Source organism: Colobus angolensis, unplaced genomic scaffold (assembly GCF_000951035.1).
Source record: "Colobus angolensis palliatus isolate OR3802 unplaced genomic scaffold, Cang.pa_1.0 Scaffold468, whole genome shotgun sequence".
NCBI classification, from domain to species: domain Eukaryota; kingdom Metazoa; phylum Chordata; class Mammalia; order Primates; family Cercopithecidae; genus Colobus; species Colobus angolensis.
In genome coordinates, this window is record NW_012118132.1 from 98,676 (window position 1) to 121,784 (window position 23,109).

At 43.3% G+C, this 23,109-nt stretch overlaps 1 protein-coding gene across 1 annotated transcript in view; it reads right to left on the reverse strand.

Moving 5' to 3' along the window:
- Positions 1–2,086: 2,086 nt before the first annotated feature.
- USP31 (ubiquitin specific peptidase 31) overlaps positions 2,087–23,109 on the reverse strand; it is a 136,258-nt gene continuing 115,235 nt past the window's right edge. Inside the window, exons 14-18 of the mRNA XM_011958325.1 lie at positions 22,747–22,866; positions 20,257–20,482; positions 14,044–14,202; positions 12,371–12,523; positions 2,087–10,245 (exon numbers count right to left, since the gene is read on the reverse strand). Coding sequence (XP_011813715.1) covers positions 8,669–10,245; positions 12,371–12,523; positions 14,044–14,202; positions 20,257–20,482; positions 22,747–22,866 — 2,235 coding nt within the window. The 3' untranslated portion in view covers positions 2,087–8,668. The remainder of the gene's footprint in view (positions 10,246–12,370; positions 12,524–14,043; positions 14,203–20,256; positions 20,483–22,746; positions 22,867–23,109) is intronic.

Below are 23,109 nucleotides of genomic sequence, written 5' to 3' on the forward strand. Positions count from 1 at the left end.
CTGAAACGTTATCTATTGGCCAACCTGACCTCCTGAATGACCAGTAAGCCCCTCCAAGTATGGTCACATCCCCAGCAGCTGGGCACACAGAAGGCATTGCTAAATGAAGGAACCTGGACTCCGATTCTGAGACAGTAAAGGGGCACCTTCCTCACCGCAACTTTTGTGGACTTGGAACCCTGAGACTGGCACCATTCATCCTCAGTCCCCACTGCACAATCCCCACACACTGTCCACTCCACACTCTCAGAGAGGAAAGACATATTACACCCTTCTGTGTCTCTGGAACTGGATCTGCGCACTGTGGGCCTCTCTGGAGTCCTCCTAAACAAAGGGAAGGCGCGGGGGTGGTGTGCTGGATGAAAGATCCCTGAGACCCTTAGGGGCAGGGAGGCCTGATTCCAACAAGGCACTGCAGTCTCACTTGCACCATCTTCTCACATTTCACAAGAAAAATGGAGCTGTTTGACATCCAAAGAGCAAGTCAAACTGATGTCAAATCCCTGAAAGCTCTAAGAAACGGGTGCAAGGCCACTGGGTTACATGGCACGATGCAAAACTGTACCACCAAGGGAGAGGGGAGCCCTGTCCTCTGTGTATAGCAGGTGTTGGCAGGGGGTGAAAAACGTAGCCAAGACCAGACCAAATCAAGACCGAATTCCAGAGGGAATTCGGTAGACCCACAAGGTAGACCCAACCCACCCAGAAAGGTGAAATCTACCAGAAGATCCTCGTGGAGACGCCTGAGAAGGGAACAGGGTCGCAGCGAGGAAACCTGAAACATCCACCTAGGAGAACCCAGGAAGGAGTGAAGAGCAATGGAAAGTAAATGTATTAGTAAATCGAAGTGAATATTAACCGTTCAACATGTTAGATGATGTATACAGAATTAAAATGCATGACACGGAACGCAGCCGGGAAAGAGAAAGGGGATACTGGGGTGGGGGAGGACCTCAAGCTACATCCCTAGAATCACCCACGGGGCAGTTTAACACACAGAACATGCAGCCCCAGGCAAGCGGTGTTATCACACCTCTACTTTCTTCAGGAAGATTTACAGGGACTCAAAAAGTGTTCAGAGAGACATTGACCATTCAAGTATTGGAAGATAATCTTCCAAATCCTAAGGCGACAGGCAAAATGATCATTAAATATCTGCATAACTATTAAATCTACATATTTTATGACATGTGAACACTCTGTGGCATAATGAAGCCTCTTGAATAATCAGTGTACTACATGGTTAAACTCTTTAACAGAACCTAAGCGAAATCTTACCATTTCAAATTAGAGAGCTTTAGAAGTGCTGTACCTAGCACGGCATGTGGTTCACACTTGTCAGGAACATCAACCCCCGCAACCCCAACCCTAAACCATAATGCTGTGCTTTAGGAAAACAAGATCTGCCCTGATCTGTATTCAACACTTTCTGGGAACAAATGATGGCTGGTGGCACTCCCCTTAACAGAAACCCCTGCTCACTGACACTGTACTCCCCAACTCATACTGAATAAACATTTCCACACTCAGAGGCTAATAATCTGCAGGCTGGACTTTTAAAACGCGTAATAGTGATCTGTAGTGCCCCCACGTGGCCATCGGTGATGTGACATCCTCAGCAGGGAGTTCGTCCTGAAGGCTGGGAAAGACAGCTGGAAAAATGTTATATCAAAGATACTAAATATCCACGGTACGAGACAGCCCAGGAAGAATGGTCCCTTTTATATTGCTATTTCTTCCCATCATATAAGTTTGGTGAAAGAGGGAAAATAATGCGAAATGCTGAAAATCTGTTGGATTGAACCAGAGAGTTTTTGTCCAGTTCCATGGCCCAGGACAAACTGTCTCTGATCCGTCATGGAGGAAATGGGAATAACCATCCTTGATTGTGAAAATTATACAAGCAGGAATGTGATGTTTTGTTTTAAACTTTTACATAGAAAACATATGTATACATCTTTCTGTAACTTGTGTTTTAAACACTGCAATTTTAAGGCATTTGTAAAGACTGATGCAGTACAATTATTATTTTTAGTCAACATCAAAAGGATATCAGTTGGCATGGGGGAGAAAGGAGGAATATGGCTTGAAGAGGACATCATGTAATAAATTTATTGTATTTTGTTACATTTTCCATTTTTCTCTTAATTCCAACTGTATACTATATAATCAACCGCTGTTTCAGAAATAAAATGTTTCAAACATAAAAATATAAATTCTGCTTCTTAAAAGTGCACACACTTTGAATAATAAAACATACAAATAAATAACAGAAATCAGTGACACATCTCATGCACTTGTTCTAAAATAAATTTAAAATGTACGACACACTTTTCTTCCAGCCTCTAGGAAAGATATCCTGCCTTCCATGTTACTGTACAACAAAAAACAACACAGAAATCACTATCCACGGTGCATGAAAAATACCAAAGCACTTTGTGTACAGTGATATGACATGCAGCTTTTAAGACGATAGAAATTCCAGTGTAAAAACTGAAGAGTTCAATCAAGAAACAATTTGTGTCAATGGGGCTTGAATTCAATTGTAACCAGTGGTGAGAGGCACAGTTGGTGAGCAAACCTCTATGGAACACAAACACATATTTGAAAGGCCTACAAAAAGAACTTCAACTTCGGAAATACTGTAACTGCTTTTGCATTTGGTATGACACCACACCATTTATAATAGCACCTAGGAAATTTCATATTGCATTTGAACGACTGCAGCAGATATCACTATTCTGGGTGGCCTTTCTAAAGAAACGTTTCCAACTTGCATGTTTACTTGTATCTTTACTCTTTAAAATGTTGAAACCACCAGGTAAATTGTGGTGGTGTTTTGTAGGCAGCATGAGGCTCGACAGAATAAAACCATCTGAGATTACTTGGAAGGTGTTGTAGTGCATTCAGCTCACCACAGATTAAAACTAAATTTTATTTGCCTCCACAGTTAACACAGAGCGCCGAATTCCGGGATGTGTATTATTGATGGTAAAAAAATAAAAATAAAAATAAATGAAGAAATAGCAATAAGGGTTTAAAAAAAAAATAAGACTCCAAATAAAATGTTTCACATTCATTTTCAAACTGAAAAAAGAATTCCTGAAACTACATTTTGGATAAGAACTATCCTAGAGAACGAGCAAAAGTAGGAAATTCAATGGCAGCCTGGGGTTTGCTACTGTAATTCCTACAAAAAAGGCAATCATTCTATCAAAAGCAGGGACAGGTTTTCCAAGGCTAGGCAAGTTGTTTCTTATTTTCTTCTTCGACAATTTCTAGCTTGGAGTGACTTCCCTATTCCTCCATGGGGAATAGGCCCTGGGGGACACTCAGCCTGCTCCGGCAACTAAGACCACCAATTCCCAGCAGACTGGCGAGTGCTAGGCCATTCACAACATGCTCCAATCTCCCAAACTGGGCCTTGAATCAGAAAGGCCCTGTTTCAAATGGGAGTTTGGTATCAGTATCTCTCAATTCTTTTTATTCTTCTTTTTTTTTGCCTCTCCTACGCAACTGAGGAATCGGAGTCACTCCGGAGTAATTCAAATGGCAGTGATTCTTGCCATAATTCTCAGGAAAGGGATAACATATCATAGTGGTTCTCAATCTGACTGCAAATTAGAAAAACCTAGAAGCTTTTATAATACATGCTAATTCCTGGAGCCCACTCCTACATGAATTACATCAAAAGCTAGGGAGTGGGACCCAGGCATTGTATTTTTAATAGTTCCCCAGCTGATTCTAGTCAATGTGGGTCTTCACTATCTTAGACAAGTCATTCAGAAGAGGCTTAAAACAATCTTGAGAATACATGTGTGAGATTCAAAAAAGCCTCTCCAGTCTGCTGTGCACCCCTCCTCCCCAACATTGAGAAACACTAGATTTAAACAAATGTAAGATGGATCTAGAACCGAATCCACTGCACAACACTACCAGAAATTCCATGGGCTTAGTCTAATTGTGATCAGTGGCTGGGAAGCCCCAAAGCTTTTCAAAATAGCTCTAAGTCTCTACAAAAGCATCTTTAAATTCTTAGCACTATTAGAAGCCACATTCTTTCCTTGTGACCACAATAGAATCCTTGAAGATATAAAAAATTAAAATCTATAGAAAATGGCAGGTTATTTTTAGAACAAAATACTTTAAGAAAGTCTTCAGGCTAAATACAGTATGTACACCAACGATGTGTGTTCAACATATCCAATTCCACTTCTGCTTGCAAAACACTTTACAATCTCACCAATGATCAGAAAAACAGTAAAGGGAAATATATGCAGAGCAGAACAAGAAGTCACATTCATGCTCTTCCACACAATGATGAGTAACCCATATTTTGAAAATCACAAATTTGAAAAGAGCTCCATAATCTAAGTGTTGCCTTTTTTTTTTTTTAAGACTTAACATTTCGTGTCTATGTTTTATTGGTTGCTTGCATAGGTAGCAACAGCATGCTTTCTGAGTTATATGGAGGCCATGCACAATTGTTTTTATTACTTGTGGAAAAAAATGGTCACGCTCAAAATGTGCCTGCAAAATACTTTGAAAGTTGATCAAAAGGCAGTGTGAGACAGTGTTCATTTAAAGCACTAGATTTCTCCCCAAAACATGTAGTAGCGTTTAACAATGATGTACCCTTTATGAAATGAAAGTTAAAGACAGCCTGTACAGTAACAACGACTTTTTGTGTTTATGATAGGCACTGGTTTGTCAGCAAAGTTTGCCTTTCTCAACTACAAATAATACAAAGTTCCACGCACCTCCAGAATACGTGTTTTATTGAAACTGTGCTTATGATTCGCATACTATTTCAAAAATCCAACCCAGAAACACTAGTTATCTTTGTATCCAATAATTATAATAACCTACATAGGAAACAATCACTTCAGCTGTTCAGTAATTTGTCCGAATGAAATGTAATGTCTGATGCCCCTCTATGTGAAATAAAGCAAGTTTATTTCAAATAAAAGAACTTTGTTCGCAGCTCTTCTCTACTCCATTTTCCCTAAAGGCTGCCACTCTTGGTCCCTTTACATACTGTTGCTATTTTTCTCATGATAGTTATTTTAGAGGAATGACAATGTTACCCTCAAATCCCACATCCATCTCATACAAACATAGATGACTCAATGTTAACGTAAAGTGACTGTGTAATGGATTTTCAACCCCTAAATAGTAGAGACAGCTCAGTCTGAAAAAGTGGATGGAAGAGTAAAATGTCTCCAAAGATGAAGGGCACTTTTGGTTTCCAGATGGAACAGACTTGCTCAAGAGAACCACAAGCCTTAGCTGATTTGACCGGAATCCACATGATCTCTTTATCCAGGAGAACTGTCACTCCATTTAGGACACCATCACATCCCCTGCTTGATGGGCTGTGCTCCCAGGGCTCCTCAGCTACAGCAAATCCCTGAAGCTTTCAGTTTTGCCTCTGTGCTCAAAGCAGGCCCTCCATAAATGTTTGCAGAATGAATGATGAAAACAAGATTGCAAAAGGGTGTCAGGCAGCCTCACAGATAATTACAATATTTTAGCACACCACAAATACTCCCACATCCGTTTCCACTGGTCCAGCATACTATTACTTACTTTCAGTTCAGCTGCTTTCAGGATGAGAAAATACAAAATGGATGGGAAATGGTCTAAGATGACTGGAGCCTAATGGTTTGAGTTTCCACATTATCTAAGGGATTACCAAGACAAGGTGTAGGGCTGTCTTAAGGAATGATATGGCCTCAGTGCAATGGATATTTACAAGAAATCAAGAATAAAACTTGTTTTAAAAAGCAAACATTACAGATACAAAGTTACTGTTGGTGATTATTTTGTGCCTACCAGGAAATGACTGCTCTAATCAGGCCCATCTAGTTGTCAACCAGAAACCCAGGCCTATCATCCTTAGCGGATAATTTTTAACCCCAAAGCAAATACATGTTCATTGTGCTAAATATCACTGGGAAAATTAAAACAAAACAAAACAAAAAAAACACCAAGTGTCCAACCCTACCAATGATTTAAATTGAATCAAGTAACTATTTTCCCACAAGATACTTCTCACCTCAAGGAGCACCTCCAAACTTTTGGGTCAAATAACCTTTCCTGTGGCCTAAAGTTGTACCTAGCAGTTGCAGATAATGAAATTTTCAGTTTACCAACCACGAAATAAAATAGCTTCAAGATGTCTAGACATTGCCATGATACTTCCTGATTTTTTCTATTAAACCTGAAACAAGGACCAAACTCCACAGACATATAGTTTACAGACACTGAAATTTTATTCTAGATCCCATGGAAAACCAAAGGGATTTGTAGAAACTTTTTCCTTTTTTTAAGTCACTAGACATTGTGGAAAATCCATTCCTAGGTAACTCAAGAATAAAAATATTTACCACTGTGAACATTAAACTAGTTTCTATTAAGGTTTAATTGACTACAGCAAAAAAGAAGTGTTATTAAAAACCTTTGTCTAATCAAACTATAATTGTTTCAGAGATTCAGATAGGAGACTTCAAATGAAATCTACCTATTAAACAAATATAAGAGATTTGAGTTAGACATTCAATTCCTGATATGGATGATCTCATATTTGGTGCATCTTTTTCAGGCGATAAAAGTGATACAGAAAAACGAGAGCGGTGGCTAAACACTGATGGGGCTGTGATGTGCTGGGGTGAAAGCAATGATAGCATCGAAGGCAGCCAGTTGCCACAGTTGTACTGAGCAGAAGCGAGTGGTGCTGCTTTGAGAACCCACCAAAATCTGAACAGTAAAACGAGGACAGCGAGTGAAGAGGCGAGTACAGGGCTGTGTGCAATGGACAACGGGCTCACGGTCAATGAATCATGTAGAGCACTCTGGTAACTTTCACAAGGCTGAATTATCTAAATCTTAAATACTGCCAAGGGTCTAAAATTCCAGCTACCCTCAACACAAGTGGCCTCCAGACTTGCAAGTTACCAGCTAATGCTCAAATTAGCAGCAAAATAAAGTTAAGTAACCTACTAAAAACTTTTCCCAAGAGATATTCCTGGGGGACAAAAAGAAAAAAAAAAAGGCAGTGCAGAATTCATAGCTATGCATGCATATGTCTTGTAGTTACTTCACACACAGCAATACTGAAAAGGGAGGTTATACATGGATCTGTGCACCAAGGGTTCAAGAAGAACTTGAAGAGTCTGACAAGAAACGCTAATACTTAAAAACACATAAAGTTAGCATGCTGTATTTAGTGGCAAAGTGACAAATGCTATTCAGAGAGAATCAAGACCTTCACACTCTTGACATTTTTTAAAAAAAAGAAAAGCTAAAAATTAAGCAGGAAAGTATTGCCAGAAGACCTCGAAAAAGCTCGCAAAACTACATATTTTGCTTATCTGTGAGCTTTTTGTGAGGTTCTCCTTTTTCTTAATAAGAAATGCAATTTGCACTGACACGGCCAGATGGAACACACTCCAAAGCCTGCTTGTGAGTTCTGGGCATGAGATGAAATCTTAAGAACAAAGAAGAAATAATAAATGAGTTACTGAAAAGCAGCCCTAACAGAGATTGACAGACAGGATCCGAAGTGCATATGTAATACTCGATCACACATCGCTTCAACAAACCACCATTGGCTTTTGGCAGAAGGCAACTTCTTTCCTCTCCAAGCTACAAGATGGGGGAACATGAGCCCGCAGACACAGGGCATCGTGGAGCTTCCCACCTCTAACGGAAAAAAGCAACACCTGACAAGGAACATGATGTCCAGTCTTTCACCCAGTTTAGAATCCATAAGTTTTTGCCAGGAATCTGTCAAAGGTGTTAACTGCTCTACTACAGTGCAAAATTCCAACGGCCTTAGCTAGTAATTTTAGAAGGAAAAAAAAATTAAACAAGTGACTAGCTTTCTGGCTATGTGATCTGCCACCTCTTAGAACCTATCCCAAGACAGGTTTTGGTGCACACGTCGCTGCAGATATGAAGGTGGTGAAAGGCTTCATTTCTACCTCGAAAACGTCTATCTGTGGCAGTAGGAGAAATGACACAGTCACCCACATGGCACCTTCCTCTTTAATCCATTTACTGGTGTGCATCCATCCTAGACTAGCTGAGTATATACCTGAGAAACATTAGTGTTAAAATATTGCCCTTTACAAAGACTGGTAGATGGGGCGAAAGTGCAGAAAGCAACAGTTTTTCCCTCGATTTGTTTCGTTGTTAGAGTCACAGTTTTTAGAGCTCCTGGTGCCACCCACAATCCACAGCAAGGACAAGTCCTGCTCAGAAGAAACACAAGTCAGCTCCTTCCTCCTTCCACGCACTAATGGTAGCTTTACTGGTTCCCAGGTTTCAAAACCCTCATATCCAAAGAAAGTCATTAGAGTTCTCTAGAAAGAAATACGTACAATTGCTAAAGGGACCGTCCTGGGTATCGTCTACAATTATTCCAGTTAGCTTGGTGTCAATGTTTTGCCTATGGCTGTTATTTGGTTCAATGGTAGAATAAGGCGACGCTTTTAACAATTTGCAATTGAATTACACACACACACACACACACTCACACACACATAAGAGTTGGGCATGTGACTCAAAAAAATACAAAATAAAAGCACACGGGGCTTTGGTGGGAGAGGAGGGGTTCTAAATAAATAAACATCTTTACAGATAAAACACTTCGATTGCAGAAATATCACTGAGGTTTTTGGGAAGACCGTGCAGAGGTTTGCATGCTAGAAGACAACTTTTTTGAGGATTTCTCCGCAGACTGCCTGCTACCAGGAGACGAGGGAACTCCAGAGTCCAGTTGGGACGACTTGGATTTGCGAGCGGACAGCAGGGAATGTTTGGCAGAAGCAGGGTCCTTGGAGACAAGCTGCTCTTTTCCCGTTGCATTTGCATTTGGCTGCTGGGAAGCTGCAGGCTGGTGGCCTTTCTCCCCCTTGTCGTCCCCAGTGTTCTTACAGACAGACTTAACAGAACTCCCACTAGCCTTTTTAGAGAGCAAGGCTGTCTTGCCAAGATCCGTCGAGCGCCGGGTTTCCTTCTGTCTCAAGGCTGACTTGAAGAAGGACAGCCCCTTGTCCTCAGACTTGCTGTCCCTCTTCAAACCAGACTTGATGCTTGCACTGGGGGAGCGCAGGCTGGCCATGGAGGAGCTCCGCACGTGCTTCCCGGCCCCCCTGCCCTCCCCTGCTCGGGCCTGGCTCACCCGAGGGGAGTTGGGTTTGGAGGCAGAGGTGGCGCTGGCTCTGTCGGAACCCAAGCTTTGTCTGGAGCCCTCTCTACTCAAGCTCCGGTCTGAAGTCCTGCTCTTCCCAGGCGGGAAGGGGCTCCTTGTGGCAGGGCCCGAGGCCTTTTTGGCAGACGTGGAGGAAGCAGAGGAGGTGAGGGCCGAGGCTGACTTCTGCTTCTGTGGCGAAGGAGATGACACGGAGTCCTGAGATTTCGGGGATGACTCCTTTCTGGGTTGGGCAGGGGCAGGGGCAGGGGATGAATGCCGTCCACTGCCCCTGGAAGAAGAATCTGCTTTGCTGCGGGAGCGGGAGGGCTTTAGAGAGACTTTTACAGGAAGAGGAGAAGAAGGGGATGTACTTGAAAGGGATGACTCCTGGCTTGCCAAGGCCGGTCTCCCCTTCCGCAAGCTTTTCTCTGGCTCAGAAGTGCCTTTGGAACTGGGGGATCTTTTGGTTGTGCTCTCTGGTTTCTTCGTGAGTGAGCCCGGGTGGCTGGGGGGTTTCACCTCTTTGACTGGAGAGCTGTCTACAGAGTCGCTCTGATCCACATAAGCAATCTGATTATTGTTATCAAATGGATCAGAGACCGGGGACAGGCGGTCCCCTTGTGCTGAATGTTTGCTCTGTGTATCTATGACACTGGAGTTCAATCTGCGGGTGTCCGATTCATCTTTGAACACACCTTCCATGACAGCCAGAGGGGCCCGGCCCACAGCCTTGTGCTCACAGCGACTATGACTGTCGCTTGGTTCCTGGTAACTGTTAGAAAGGTTCCGCAAGCTACCAAAGCAAGAGATGGAGACCTTGTCATCTGCTGCCTCCCCAATCTTCTCCAAGGTGGAGGCAGAACTGTGAATTGGCGAGTCCCCTGAAAATCGGGATGGAGAATTGGAGCGCATCTGCAGCTTAGCAGACAGGGACCATGAAGGTCTCATGCAATTTTCATTGACGGCCAAGGGGCTGGTGACAGAAGATCTAGATGACAAACTCTGACGCTGGACACTTCTCACAAATGGTCGAGTTGAAAAGCCTCCTGAACACAGCAAAGATAATACTGTTAAGCTAAGCCAATGAAGATCTTCTAGCAACACTGTAAGACACTGAAGGTAAGCCTCATGGGATAAAAGGAGCATGACCTTCAGAGCCAGCCCATCTGGGATCAGGGAGTCCCAGTGTGGCTTTGACTTCTCTGAGCCCAGTTTCCTGATGTATAAAATAGGGACGTTCTAACTCAGGATCATTCTAACACAGCAAACTTCTATTCTCCTCCTTGCCCTACATCAGGGCTTGCCATACCTTTTCCTGTGAAGGCCTAGACAGCAGATGTTAGGCTTTACAGGCCAAACATTCAACTCTGCCACTGCCACATGAAAGCAGCGACAGGTAACACAAAAGCAAATGTGTCAGACTGTGTTCCCAAAATCTTTACAAAGAAAGGCAGTGGGCTGTATTTGGCCTATGGGGCTAGAGTTTGCTGACCTCTGGTCTAACTCACAGGGCAACTATGAGAATTAAATACAATCTTAGAAGTCCTGTGCCCAACAGAGCACCTGGCACTCCATACATGCTGTGAGCTACTGACCCAACTTCATTACCTTCCTGAAGATGATCTGGGGCTCACAGAAATGAAGTCCTTGACCAAGATTACACAACTCATTAAAGGAAGTGCTAATATCAGAACCCAGAACCCCTTGACCCCCCCACCCGCCGCCGGCACCACTCAGTTCCACATGTAAGCTGGCCTGTAACTGTTGACTACAGATGTGTATCAATGCAAAGAACTAAAAAGACTTGGATATCATATACTCCTATTTCCAGTGACTTAAAACTTCCAAAAAAATATTCATAATCAGAACCATATATTCCTATTTGGTATGGCTCTAAACTTCCTAAGAAAATATTCTAAATTAAATTTTATACACAATGATACTACAGTTGTGATATTTACAAAATTCTGTCTTTATAGAGCCTAAGAAATACGCTCTATTCTGTGGGCACCACCCAGCACCATTACACAATGATGATGCTTAAAAGGATATTGATTTCACCAACTGCACTGCTTAAAAATAGATCGAGGCAAACCTTATTGAGGCTTATTGTTAAAATGACAGTGAATTCTAAGTTTAAAGGTAGTAATGAAAATAACCTCTGCCTAAACAAGCAAAGGTTCACTAGTCCATTTTCCATGACATGTGAGGAGCCGGAAGGAGTTTAGGAATTGCAGTCCAGTATTTTTACTTTACAAATAAAGAGGAAGAGGCAACAAGCCAGAAGAGGTGGCAGAGCTAGAGCTATGGTGCAGCTCTCTTCGCCTGGCATTCTTCTTCCAGACTCCTGCAATTTTAACTCAATTTCATTTTCTCAGAATTATCCATCACCACTAGAAGCAGATTACAGTGATCGAAATGCTGGCTGCAGACTGAGACTTGTTGGCAGATTGAGTCACTGTGCTCATTATAGAAGCTGCACTCACTCCTCCTTCCAGTTCCCGGTACTGTGGCTGCCCGGTCCTTCCAACACCACCTGGGTCCCTGTCGGAATTAAGGTCTACCCTGCCATTACCCAAGCACAAAGTGAAAGTTTAAAAAGAAAAAAAAAAAAAAGAGTTCAATTTTTATCAGACTTTTTACTATCTCTATGCAAAGGCAACAACAGTTTTTGTTTTAGATGCTTCTGTACTAAAAAGAACATTCTACAGCTTCCTCCCTGGGGAGCAGCATGGTGGAAAGGTGAGGCACTCCTGGGACCAAGACAGCAAGGGGCCTCCATGCCAAGCCTGGAGCCGACTCCCCACCAGGTGGCCTGGGCAAAGCAAAACGTCTCTGAGCCTCTTCCAGCTATTCTGCTTTTTAAAACACTTTGAAAAAAAAAAAAAGTATACATTGGTATATAAAGCTCCAGCTTCCACAAGAGACCTTGAAAGTGGAAAATAATGAAGTGGAAGGAAAAAGTACTGGGACACAGGAAAAGCAAATGACTCTGTTAATACAAAATGCTTCTTAGGATCATAACCCACAGCTACACAGCTCCACTCCCTGTAGCTCCCTTTGGGTTCTCCTACCACCTCCTTGGGACTTAGCTCCTAGGAAAACCACTAGGGACTCTGCTGTGACTATGAGTTACCATTCTGGAAGTCTGTCACCAAAACCCACACCCACCATCATCTTCACTCCTTTCTCCAGTCATCTCCACAGACTCAGAGAGCGAGGCCAGGGAGGTGCGTCTGGAGGAAGCTGCAGAGGTCACGCTGGCTGGCTTGCTGCCTGGGAGCCGGTTCACCCAGTGTTCACACAGGGAAGAACTCGTGGAGCCTGCAGAGAAAAAAACAGGCATGGAGGTCAGGTTGGGGTCCCTCGGCCAGCTTGAGCCACACACACCCTCATGAAGGTGCTACGAGCTGAGCTGGGTGGTGCTGATGTCCTCACCCCGAGGTCAGCATCAATTCCCAGACCCTGTGTCATGTCGTGCCTGCCCAAATATCCCCAGTTAAGATGAAAAGATGGAAGGCAGACTTCCGGACACATGAAATTTGTAGTAATAAAATGCAAGGATAGGGATGAATACTTTATAATGTAAGTCTGAGTCTTAAGAATTGGCCAAGAGAATGGAAGAGACAAGCATTCATACATTCACTCTACAAATATTTATTAAGCATCCACATGCCAGGCACTGTTCTAAGCAATTGCAGTAATATTTTTTGCACAAAGAAAAGAGAGTAAGCAGCAGTGTACTCTTTTTCTCTCAGCCTCATTGTTTTATGGAAATTTGTAACCATTTCATAATATTAATAATATACACACACACAGCTATATGTCAATCTGCGCTGTTTCAGGGATGCCCTTAAATATTTATTAGGGCAAGAGAAATTGCTCTTGAAATGGAGTACATGAAACAGCATGGCTGTCTCAAGTAGACCTCAAGAAGGTGTCATTTCTGAGCACATCTGAGACTGGTGAAAGAGCACTGGAGTTCCTGCTCTGTTAAGTGAGTGAGTGGCTGTACACTGGGTGGGCTTGGCCCCCAGCAGTGGGTCACTCTGCTTGGGAGATGCCTTGCTTTCGATGCTTTGAGCTCACCCCCTGCAACCTTCAAGAGAAGCAAGGATTCATAGCCCCTAACCTGACTGCACATCACCACATTCCGATCCTCTGTCATGCTCTCTTGAAGTCAAACTCTGCATTCAGGAACGTGTGTCCACTTGCTTGGATTATGTGTGGCTGCATTCATATTGTGTGTGGGTACTGGTCCCTGTGTTTATTAAACACAACAGGCTGGATGTCATCCGGCTAAACCCAAACTATCTAATATTATCACAGCCATTAATCCTTCTCCTAACAGAATAGGCCAATCTTCTCACTGGAAAAGCGAACTATTTGTAAGGGTCCTTTACCCTTTACAAAATGTTTTAACACACATTTACCTAACTGGATGCTACCATGAGGTAGGCATTATTATTACACCTGTATTACAGATGACTGCTATGTGGCCCAGATGTGACAGGCTCCAGGATAACCCTGGAGGACAGAGAGGGTAGTATGCCACGCTGCTTTTCAGCTCATCCATGCATTTATCCACAAGTACACATCATGAACTTTCTTTGCACCAGGTCCAACCCACTGCCCCTGGTGAACTCCGCTGGGCCACAGCTGCTGTTACATTCCTCCCCAACTTCCTTGACTGCAATCATTTTAGTTTCCAGATTAAATGGAAATGTAAGGATTCATCTGATCAAACTAACAGAGTCATGAGACCCTCCAGAGAGGTCCTCTAGACCATTCATTACAATCTTTTGCTCTGGAAAAAACTTCCCAAGAACAAGAGTGGACCTCACCTGCCACTGAGCTGTTGGCTGACCATGACGGGATGGCTGTCCGCCTCTGGTAGAAGAGGATGTATGCTGTCTGCGTGCAAACCTCATCTTCTGATAGCTGCTGCACATCGCTGTCGTCGAAGCAGTACCAGAGGCCATCCACAGAGTTCTTACAGTACGCTGCCAAAGAGAGCCCGCCATCAGCACCAGGGGAGGCTGCACCAGCCACTTCATTCGACCCACAGACACCATCTCTCTGGCTCATCTAATTAACTCAAGAACGTTTTAAGGCTGCATGTAGCAACACAGAAAGAGGTTAAAAAAATTCTAAATTCTGTATCACACTCGAGCAAACTGTCTTGAGAAATTCCAAACTATTCCAAGTAGATGCAGTTGTAGTTCATCTTAGAAAACACACACTTATTTAAACCAATGGGTCTGAACCAGGGACCTGTGTGTGTGGTGGGGGGAGTGGGATTTGGCAATGGAGACATTTTTGATTGTCACAACTCAAGGGAGAGGTGCTACTGGCATCTAGTGGGTAGAGGCCATGAATGCTGCTAAACATTCTATAATGCACAGGACAGCCCCCCGCAACACAAAATTGTCTGGTCAAAATGTTAACGATGCCAGGGTGAAGAAACCCTGAGTTCAGTGTGTTGCAACATTTTAGTGTCTATTACAAATAGAAAATAATATGAATAGAAGTAACAATATAATGATATGACAGCAGATAATAATTAATACTTATGTGCCAAGCATCTCATTTAATCCTAAGATTTGTTCTCTTATTACTCCCAATTTCCAGAGGTTGAAAAAGATTAACCTGCTTGCCCAAGGTTGTGCAGCTGGTGAAAGGCAGGAGCCCAGCTCATTTCAGGTTTATCAAGTCCTTGGCTCACACTTAAAGCCCTACCCTGCCCTGCTTCCCTCAGGGAGGAGCACAAACCATGCTCCATCGAAGTTCCTTGGCAGACTAAGAACACACGAGCTCGTGAATGCAGGAGGACTTCCTTCCAGTCCAAATTCTAAGCCTGAGCTGGAAGTAAACAACATTCAAGTAGCAGCAAGAACAGACAAAAACTTAAAAAGCCACTCATCCTGCAAGGAGATATCAAAGGGTTGGATCAAGCTTATACTGACATATATTGATATATAAGCTTGATCCAGAAAAGTACATTATGATCACATTTTCCAAAAATATGCATTTATTTGTGATGAGAATAAATGAGTGCTACAGTATTTAGCTAAATGCTGGAACAGACTCAGGATGGCCCCAGGGATGGGGCAGATAAGGTCCTGAGAGGTACCAGGAGTGATTCCCTCAATGGGCCATAACCATTTCCACAAATATGGAGCCTTAAGAGCTAAAAGGGACTCAGGTGAGAAAGGGCTACACTAAACAAGTCCCCCAGAAGGAGAGCAGAGTAAGAATCTATGAATGGAGGGAGGGAAGTTATTTGCAGCTGAGAACTTGCCAGAACCAGAAGGGAGAGAGATTAAAATGTAAGCAGCAAATGGAGCTCTAAGAAAACAGCAATTGTTTGGCCAACGGTGTCTGGTCAGGCTTGATGCACACATGACCCAACGGGGAGCAGCTGCTCTTCTGGAGTGGTGAGTGGGAGCAGAGCTGTGAGGGACATGCCCAGGAAGAAGACACACAACAGCCTTGCACTCCTTTCAGTCTGCTCCTCTTCAGGATGGTCTCTTCTCAGTAACAGTGTGGAAACTGAGGCAGCACAGCAAACTCATTAATTACAAAATAATTCTTGCTTTTCTTCCTAGAACTATTTTCTGAAGTATTTTCTAGGCCAGTGCTACTAGAATTATGGCTCAGGGACTGACACAAGCCCACATGAGAGAAGCACCAAAAAGGAGAAAAGCATTTAAAAACTTTTATAGCAATCTGATACTGCTGTGATGATTTTATTGTACTTTTACAAATGTACTAGTTCATAAAGGATTGGAAATTTTAAAGTAGAAAAAAACCAAGTTCTTCATCACAGATGGTGTGAGAGGCACTGTTCTAGAATCCTTATACAATCGTTTATATCATTATACCATCGATTATAGCTAGAACCAGTGCAAAATAAAGATTACATCAAAATAAACATTCCAGGCTGGGCATGGTGGCTCATGCCTATAATCCCAACGCTTTGGGAGGCTGAGGCAGAGGACTGCTTGAGATCTGGAGTTCAAGACCTGCCTTGACAACACAGTAGGCCATGACTCTCCAAAAATTTTAAAAATTAGGCAGGCGTGGTGGCACACATCTGTAGTCCCAGCTACTTGGGAAGCTGAGGTGCGAGGATCTTGAGCCCAGGAGGTCGGGGCTGCAGTGAGCCATGATCACACTACTGCACTCCAGCCTGGGTGACAAAGTGAGACCCTGTCTCAAAAAATAAAATAAAATAAACATTTCAAATGGAAACTTAAAAATGGGGGTGGGGGTGGGACAGCATCAGGAAGAATAGCTTAATGGATGCTGAGCTTAATACCTAGGTGATGGGATGATCTGTGAAGCAAACCACCATGGCACACATTTACCTAAGTAACCAACCTGCACATCCTGCACACGTACACCTGACCTTAAAAGTTGATGTTAAAAAAAAAAAGAAAAAACTGAAAAAAAGAGTATCTTTAATTCAACAAAACTAAGAATATTTAAAATGTTCTCTAAACTAAGACTCTAAACATCTCATATACTAGAAAAGTGGTGGTATGGCCTCAGCATGAGAAAGGGGAAAGAATACAGAAAACATCTGAGCACATCCTGGGTAATGGGTCCCCTGAGGTCAGCATGACCACTTACTGGCTCACTAACGTGGTACCCGAGTTAGTGGACAGTTACCTGCCTCAGGACACAGAGCTAGAAAGATGTGTCTGGCTTTTAACCCAAGTTCCTTCCACCAAACTGTACTGCCTCTAAGGTAGTTAGGGGTTTCCAGGCATCTTCCCAAGGTCTGTTCTATTACATAAAGAGCAACATGATGCTAAAGTCTAGCCTGTCTTATTCTTCCCAACAATTTCTTCCTAGAAACTATGTAACAAGTCAGTCCTTATTTTCTTGAGAAACAGTGTTATAAATGGAAAATGTATTCTTTACCAAAGCTGAGCTGGGTGAATGTCAATCCAGGATGCTGGCAAAGGTGTTAAAACACCCAGTGAGTTGTGAAGTTAAATGACCTCCACGTCCCTTTCCACTCTACGAGTCCACAAGTATAGAATTCCATCACTCAGTACCAAAGAACACAGACATGACCGGTAATGCCACAAAAGCAAAAATCCAACGAGACACAGTATTTGTACACATGGCCCCCATAAATAGAAACCTAAAATATGTAAGATGCCAAATATACTATTATCATCATTGAAATATGGCTTAAACCAAAGTGCAAGGCAAAATATATCTAAACATTTAATTCATATTAACTTGTGTCTTCTATGAAGTGAGAGCATCTTTTAAACTTCTCTAGCTTCTTTCTCCCCTTGAAAGTGCTTTCTAGAGCAGGCAGAGGCAATCCAAGCCATTCCATTAGGAGATGCACTCAAAGTTGGGATCATTCCTCTCACCAACAATTGCTGCCTGCAACATTTAAATATTTAAAGAACTTCTGGCAGTAAAATGAGTTTGAAAAAAAGAAAAATACCTATTTAAAGAACTTGAACTAAAAGGGTTTCAAAAATAAAAGATAATTGTGTCCAGTAATCTTCCCAACCCCTGCCCTCTTGGAAGGGAACAGAGCAGACTGAAAGAGTGAGTGTGAAAGGTAGCAAGGCCAACGGACTCCTCTGCCTTGGCTGATGGGGAGGGAGGTTCATGGCTAAATACTAGAGAAAAGAGTCCCAGAGATTTAATAGTACCCAGGACTGGGCAGACCCCACCCCTCCTCCACCTCTCCCTGTCTTTATAAATCAATGGTCAGCACTAGCACTCGGGGTCTTGTTGCAGAAACCACTGAATTAATAAAGAAAGTCCTTGAGAAGTATGTGTGTATAACACACTGAGTGTGAAGGATGCAGAAATCCAAATCCTAGCCACTCACATGGAAAATCAAATTAATCACATCAACCCTCACATCAACAAATAAAGCCCTGAAATCTGCCTGGCTCCCAAAAGGCTCATGCAGGCCCGTAGCCCAGTGATTCCATTTCTGAGACTCAATCTCAAGGAAATACAGAATTAAAATTCAGAAAAGTGAAAGAGCATAAAGATATTCATCAGTGTTACATGAAAAGTTAAAAACCAGAAACAATATAGATGTTCAGCAATGGGTAAGGGTTACATAACATTAGAGGTCTATCAACAGAACATTCTGTGGTCATTAAAAAGTATTTAAGGCCGGGTGCGGTGGCTCATGCCTGTAATCCCAGCACTTTGGGAGGCTGAGGCAGGCAGATCACAAGGTCAGGAGATCGAGACCATACTGGCAAACACGGTGAAACCCCGTCTCTGTTAAAAATACAAAAATTAGCTGGGTGTGGTGGTGGGTGCCTGCAGTCCCAGCTACTCTGGAGGCTGAGGCAGGAGAACTGCTTGAACCTGGGAGGCGGAGCTTACAGTGAACCGAGGTCGTGCCACCGCACTTCAGCCTGGTGAGAGAGCGAGACTCTGTCGCAAAAAAAAAAAGTATTTATAAAAAATTAAGTGTCCACATCAAGCTACTTCTGTTACAAAACTAGGCATGAAAATGAGGATGCAGAAGCGCATGTGCCACTCACCCCTCACTGTGCTGCTGTGCTTCTGAATTTGTGACCTGTCTATCCACCCCGCTGGCCCATGAGGTAAGGCAGCAGGTTCTTTTCCCCAACAGCTGACCCTGCCGCCCCTCCAGCACACTCTGACCAGTCTATCCTCTGGCTCCGACCTCTGCCCACTGCTCACACCTCCATCACAGAACCCATGATGTGGGACTCCTCTTTTTAAATCATATCTGTACCTACGTTTCCCCCTACTTGATTACACTCTCGGAAGACAGAGGCTGGGGACCTACTGATTTCTGCTGTGATAGAGCCCAGGGCAAGCAGGATGTGAGGGGCTCAATAAATGTTCACTTGAACAACAATAAGAAAATGCCAGTATAATCCCAACAGTGGAAAATATGGCAAAAACGTAGAGAAAAACATGTCAAGTATATCTACATACCAAAATATTACCTACATACAGTGGAACATTATTCAGCCCTAAAAAGGCAGGAAATTCTGATACCTGCTACGACGTGGATGAACCTTACAGATATTATGCTACATGAAATAAGCCAGTCACAAAAGAACAAATATTGAATGATTCCATTTAAAAGGAGGTACCAAGAGTAGTCAAATTCATAGACACAGAAAGTATAGTGCTTGTCACGGCTGAGGGGAGAGAAAACAGGAATTAGTGTTTATTAGGTACAGAGTTTAAGTTTGGGAAGATTAAAAAACTTGTAGAGATGGATACTGATAATGGTTACACAACAACGTGAGTGTACTTAATGTCACTGAACTGTACACTTAAAAATGTTTAAAATGGTACATTTTGTTATGTATATTTTATCTCAATTAAAAAAAAAACCAGTGGTTATCTCAGTGATAAGCCCATGGATGATGGTATTCTTTCCACCTCTAGCCTCTAAATTTCATGATGAACATAGTTGCTTTTATAAATGACAAGGTCAATTTAACCTTAAAAAGAAAAACCCTTCTAAGTCACTTTAAAGACACTATAAAAGTGTCACGCACTTGTATCCCAGCTACTCTGGAGAATGAGGCAGGAGAATTGCTTGAGCCCTGAAGTTCAAGGCTGTAGCGTATGATAATCACATCTGCGAACAGCTACTGTACTCCAGCCTGGGCAACACAGCAACAGCTCATCTTTAATTAAAAAAAAAAAAGTAGTTCACAATCATTTAAAATAAGAAAGAAGCTAGAACCTCAAGGAACTCTATCTAGCAAAACCGTAAATGGGGAGTGCAGGTTAGGTAAACAAAGAGCAAATCCTCAGTTCACCAGACTGCTATCTGCACATACCACTGCACATAGTCAGCTACCTACTGGATGACCCCACTCAGGAAGAGGAGGAAGATGTTCATTTATTTGCTCTTGGGCAGAGAGCCGGAGGATGGAAACTGCCCTCACAGCTGGCACACTGCCTACCAGAGGGGAAATGAGGCTCTCAAGTCAAGTCACCCCGTCACAAGCAAACCCGTCTGAAGGACTCGCCAGCACAGACACGCGGCCTCTCACACTGCAGACCTGTGTAGTGCCCCCCTTGCATGGTGCCATGGTGATTGCACACAGCATACAGGTCATAGATGTAGTCCTCAGGGTCCCTCCCGAGTCCATAGGGCCGTCTCCACGGGGACCAATGGGATGGCAAACTCCAGCTGCTCTGGCTCCTCTTAACCACATGAGGTGTCATGTCCAGGCCAGTCAAAGGGAACTTGACCATGTTCTGAAGCTTCATGCGCCTGTCTCCTTCCTGTTGTAAGAAGAAAAACAAGTTCTGGTGATATTTTAATGCAAGCAGATGGCAGATCACTTTAGGGGGGCAATGTGGATCCTATCAGATAAAGCAGTGTGAGTTACCTATCTGACGTTTCCCAAGACATACAAAACAGGGAAACAGATGATAGTTTTAGCTGTCTAGAGGAACAGGTTTTAGTATCAGCTAAGGTGGAACCAGTGAGGATCCATATTGGGGGGCAGATGAGTCTTTCTCTATGAGTCTTCCTTTCCTTATCTGTTAAAGGGCTTTAAAGCGTTTGACTTACAAAAAAATGACAATATCAGGTGGCTCTTCCTGATACCTCTGTCAAAGAGGTATGAAAACTAATAATGTGATGGCTCTGTGAAGGGCAAACCACAGTGCCTGGCGCAGAAGAGCCTCTCGATAAGCAGCGCCTATTCCCCTCCACCTCCTCCAACAGGCACATCACAAGGCAACAACACTGACTCAGCTTAACATATTCACTCAGTGGCAATCTTTGGTAATCTGTATTTTCCATTAAACCTATAAGGAAATGCTTTGAAATCCATCCATGAGTTGAATAGATATTCACTGCGTGTTTCCTGTGTCTATGGGAACTTTAAAAAATTAACCAGGCATAGATATGCCCACCCTAAGGAGCTACGTAAGGGTCTGTGAAGGGAAGAAAAATGTTCATAGGAAGGGACGACGGGTCCTGGGTGGTCAGGAAGGCCAGCCTGAAGAATCTGGATCGTATCCTCTGAGGCTTTTATGGAAAAGGTGATGTCACCAGAGTTGTGGGTGAAGAACTGTATAAGCAGTGCACAGAACATGTTAGAAATAGGAGTAGTGGAGGTGAAGAAATCACTTAAAAGGCATTGCAACAAGTGACCAGCTGAAAAGCAACAAAATGTCTGAATCAGCACGGTGACAGCAAGAATGGGGAGGGGACACACAGGAGTCGATGAAGAGGCATGGCTATGCCTAGATGAGAGGGACAAGAAAGAAGAGTCAAAGAGCACACTGCAGGTTTACGCCTGGGTTGCTGGAAGGGTGGTGACATGCCTTCAAAAGAAAACTGAAAGCCCAGGAAATTACTCTATCTATGTCTGGGGAAGGAGACACAGCAGGCTGGGATCCAAACCCTCAGTCAGTTTTCCACCTGCAAATCCCAACAGAATACACACTGGGTGCCAAATGCTCACTCTTCACTCCCATAGGAGCTGAACCTCGAACCTCTGTGTGAAAGCCCCAGACCTGGGGACCATGTGTGCGTCGCCCGATACCTCCACCTCCTCAGACAGTCCTGAACATCTCTCCATCTGCCACAACCTATCCCATCTACTAGCAGCCCACCCTGGATGATGGCAAGGGCCTCCTTCAGGTCTCCCCATCTTCATTCTTGTAGCCTCTAATCTGTTATCTACAAAATAGCCAGAATAATATTTTCAAAATACAGATTTGGTAAGGTTGCTTCTCTGCTTATAACCCTTCATTAGAATCCTACTCCGCCCACAAAGGGTTCCTTGGACAACCAGCATCCACCCACGTCTTCCATCAACTCCCACCACTGCCCACCCCACTAGAGTGCCTGCCCACCTGGCCTGCTGCAGGCTGTGCCTTCTCCACTGCCAGGCTTTGCACACACTGCTCCCTCTGCCCCCGTGTGGGAGATCCTTGCTTGCACCTCACCTAGTAAAAGCTTGCTCATCTTTCAGATACAAACTTAGAGCCAGGCCTCGTGGAGTCCGTTAATGTTCACTTCCCATTTACCTCTTATACTGAGACTGTCTAGACAATCCTAACCTCAGGGAATAGACAGCCTTTTTGGAAAAACTGACTCACAAAGCAATACAATTCAAAGCAGATTTTCTTTGTATTTATTTATGACTCATCTCCCCAACCATACAACAGCTTCTCAGGAGCAGAACACCCATTATTACATTAGGTAGAAATAGAATTCTACCTCCCCCAGAAAGGATCTCTACTTAGTTCTTTTTAAATCCCAGAGTACACTTAACAAAATTTAAGCACAACATTTACAAGTCAAGAACAAAGTAAAATGTCTGCAATATGAACTAAAATCAAATTTTGCCTTGGGAAAGAACAAAACATTACCCTAAACACAGGGGCAAAAAAAGTGTGTCTATAACATACACAGACAGGACTCACTGGATCAAACAGGTATACCAAAGAGCCCTCATAGAGCCCATCAGCAGGAGGCATAAGAAACTTGTCACAGCTTGTTTGTTCCTGAGGACAGACGATTTCCGTACCTGCCGAAATCTCTTCAGATGTATAATAAGCACATCAGGCAGAGTCCAGAGGCTTAATGTAATGCTTCCCTGCTGCAGCTGCTTACAGTGTGGGCAACGCCAGGCATCATCAGGGGCAAGCTGAAAACAGAAGCATGACTCCCATTAAGCACCACTTAATGCAAGACTGTGTTACAGCTGGACTAATGCCTTAGCCAGGGCATGGGGCAACTCAAAATCTCTCTGGAAACTGCAGATGCTGGGCATCAATGGAATAATACAATCAAAAGTGGCCAGAGCTGGCACCCAAACTCTAAACAGATTCTGGTTTGTTGAATAGATTATCCCTCAAAGAGGAACGACTAAATCAGTAAATACTGTATA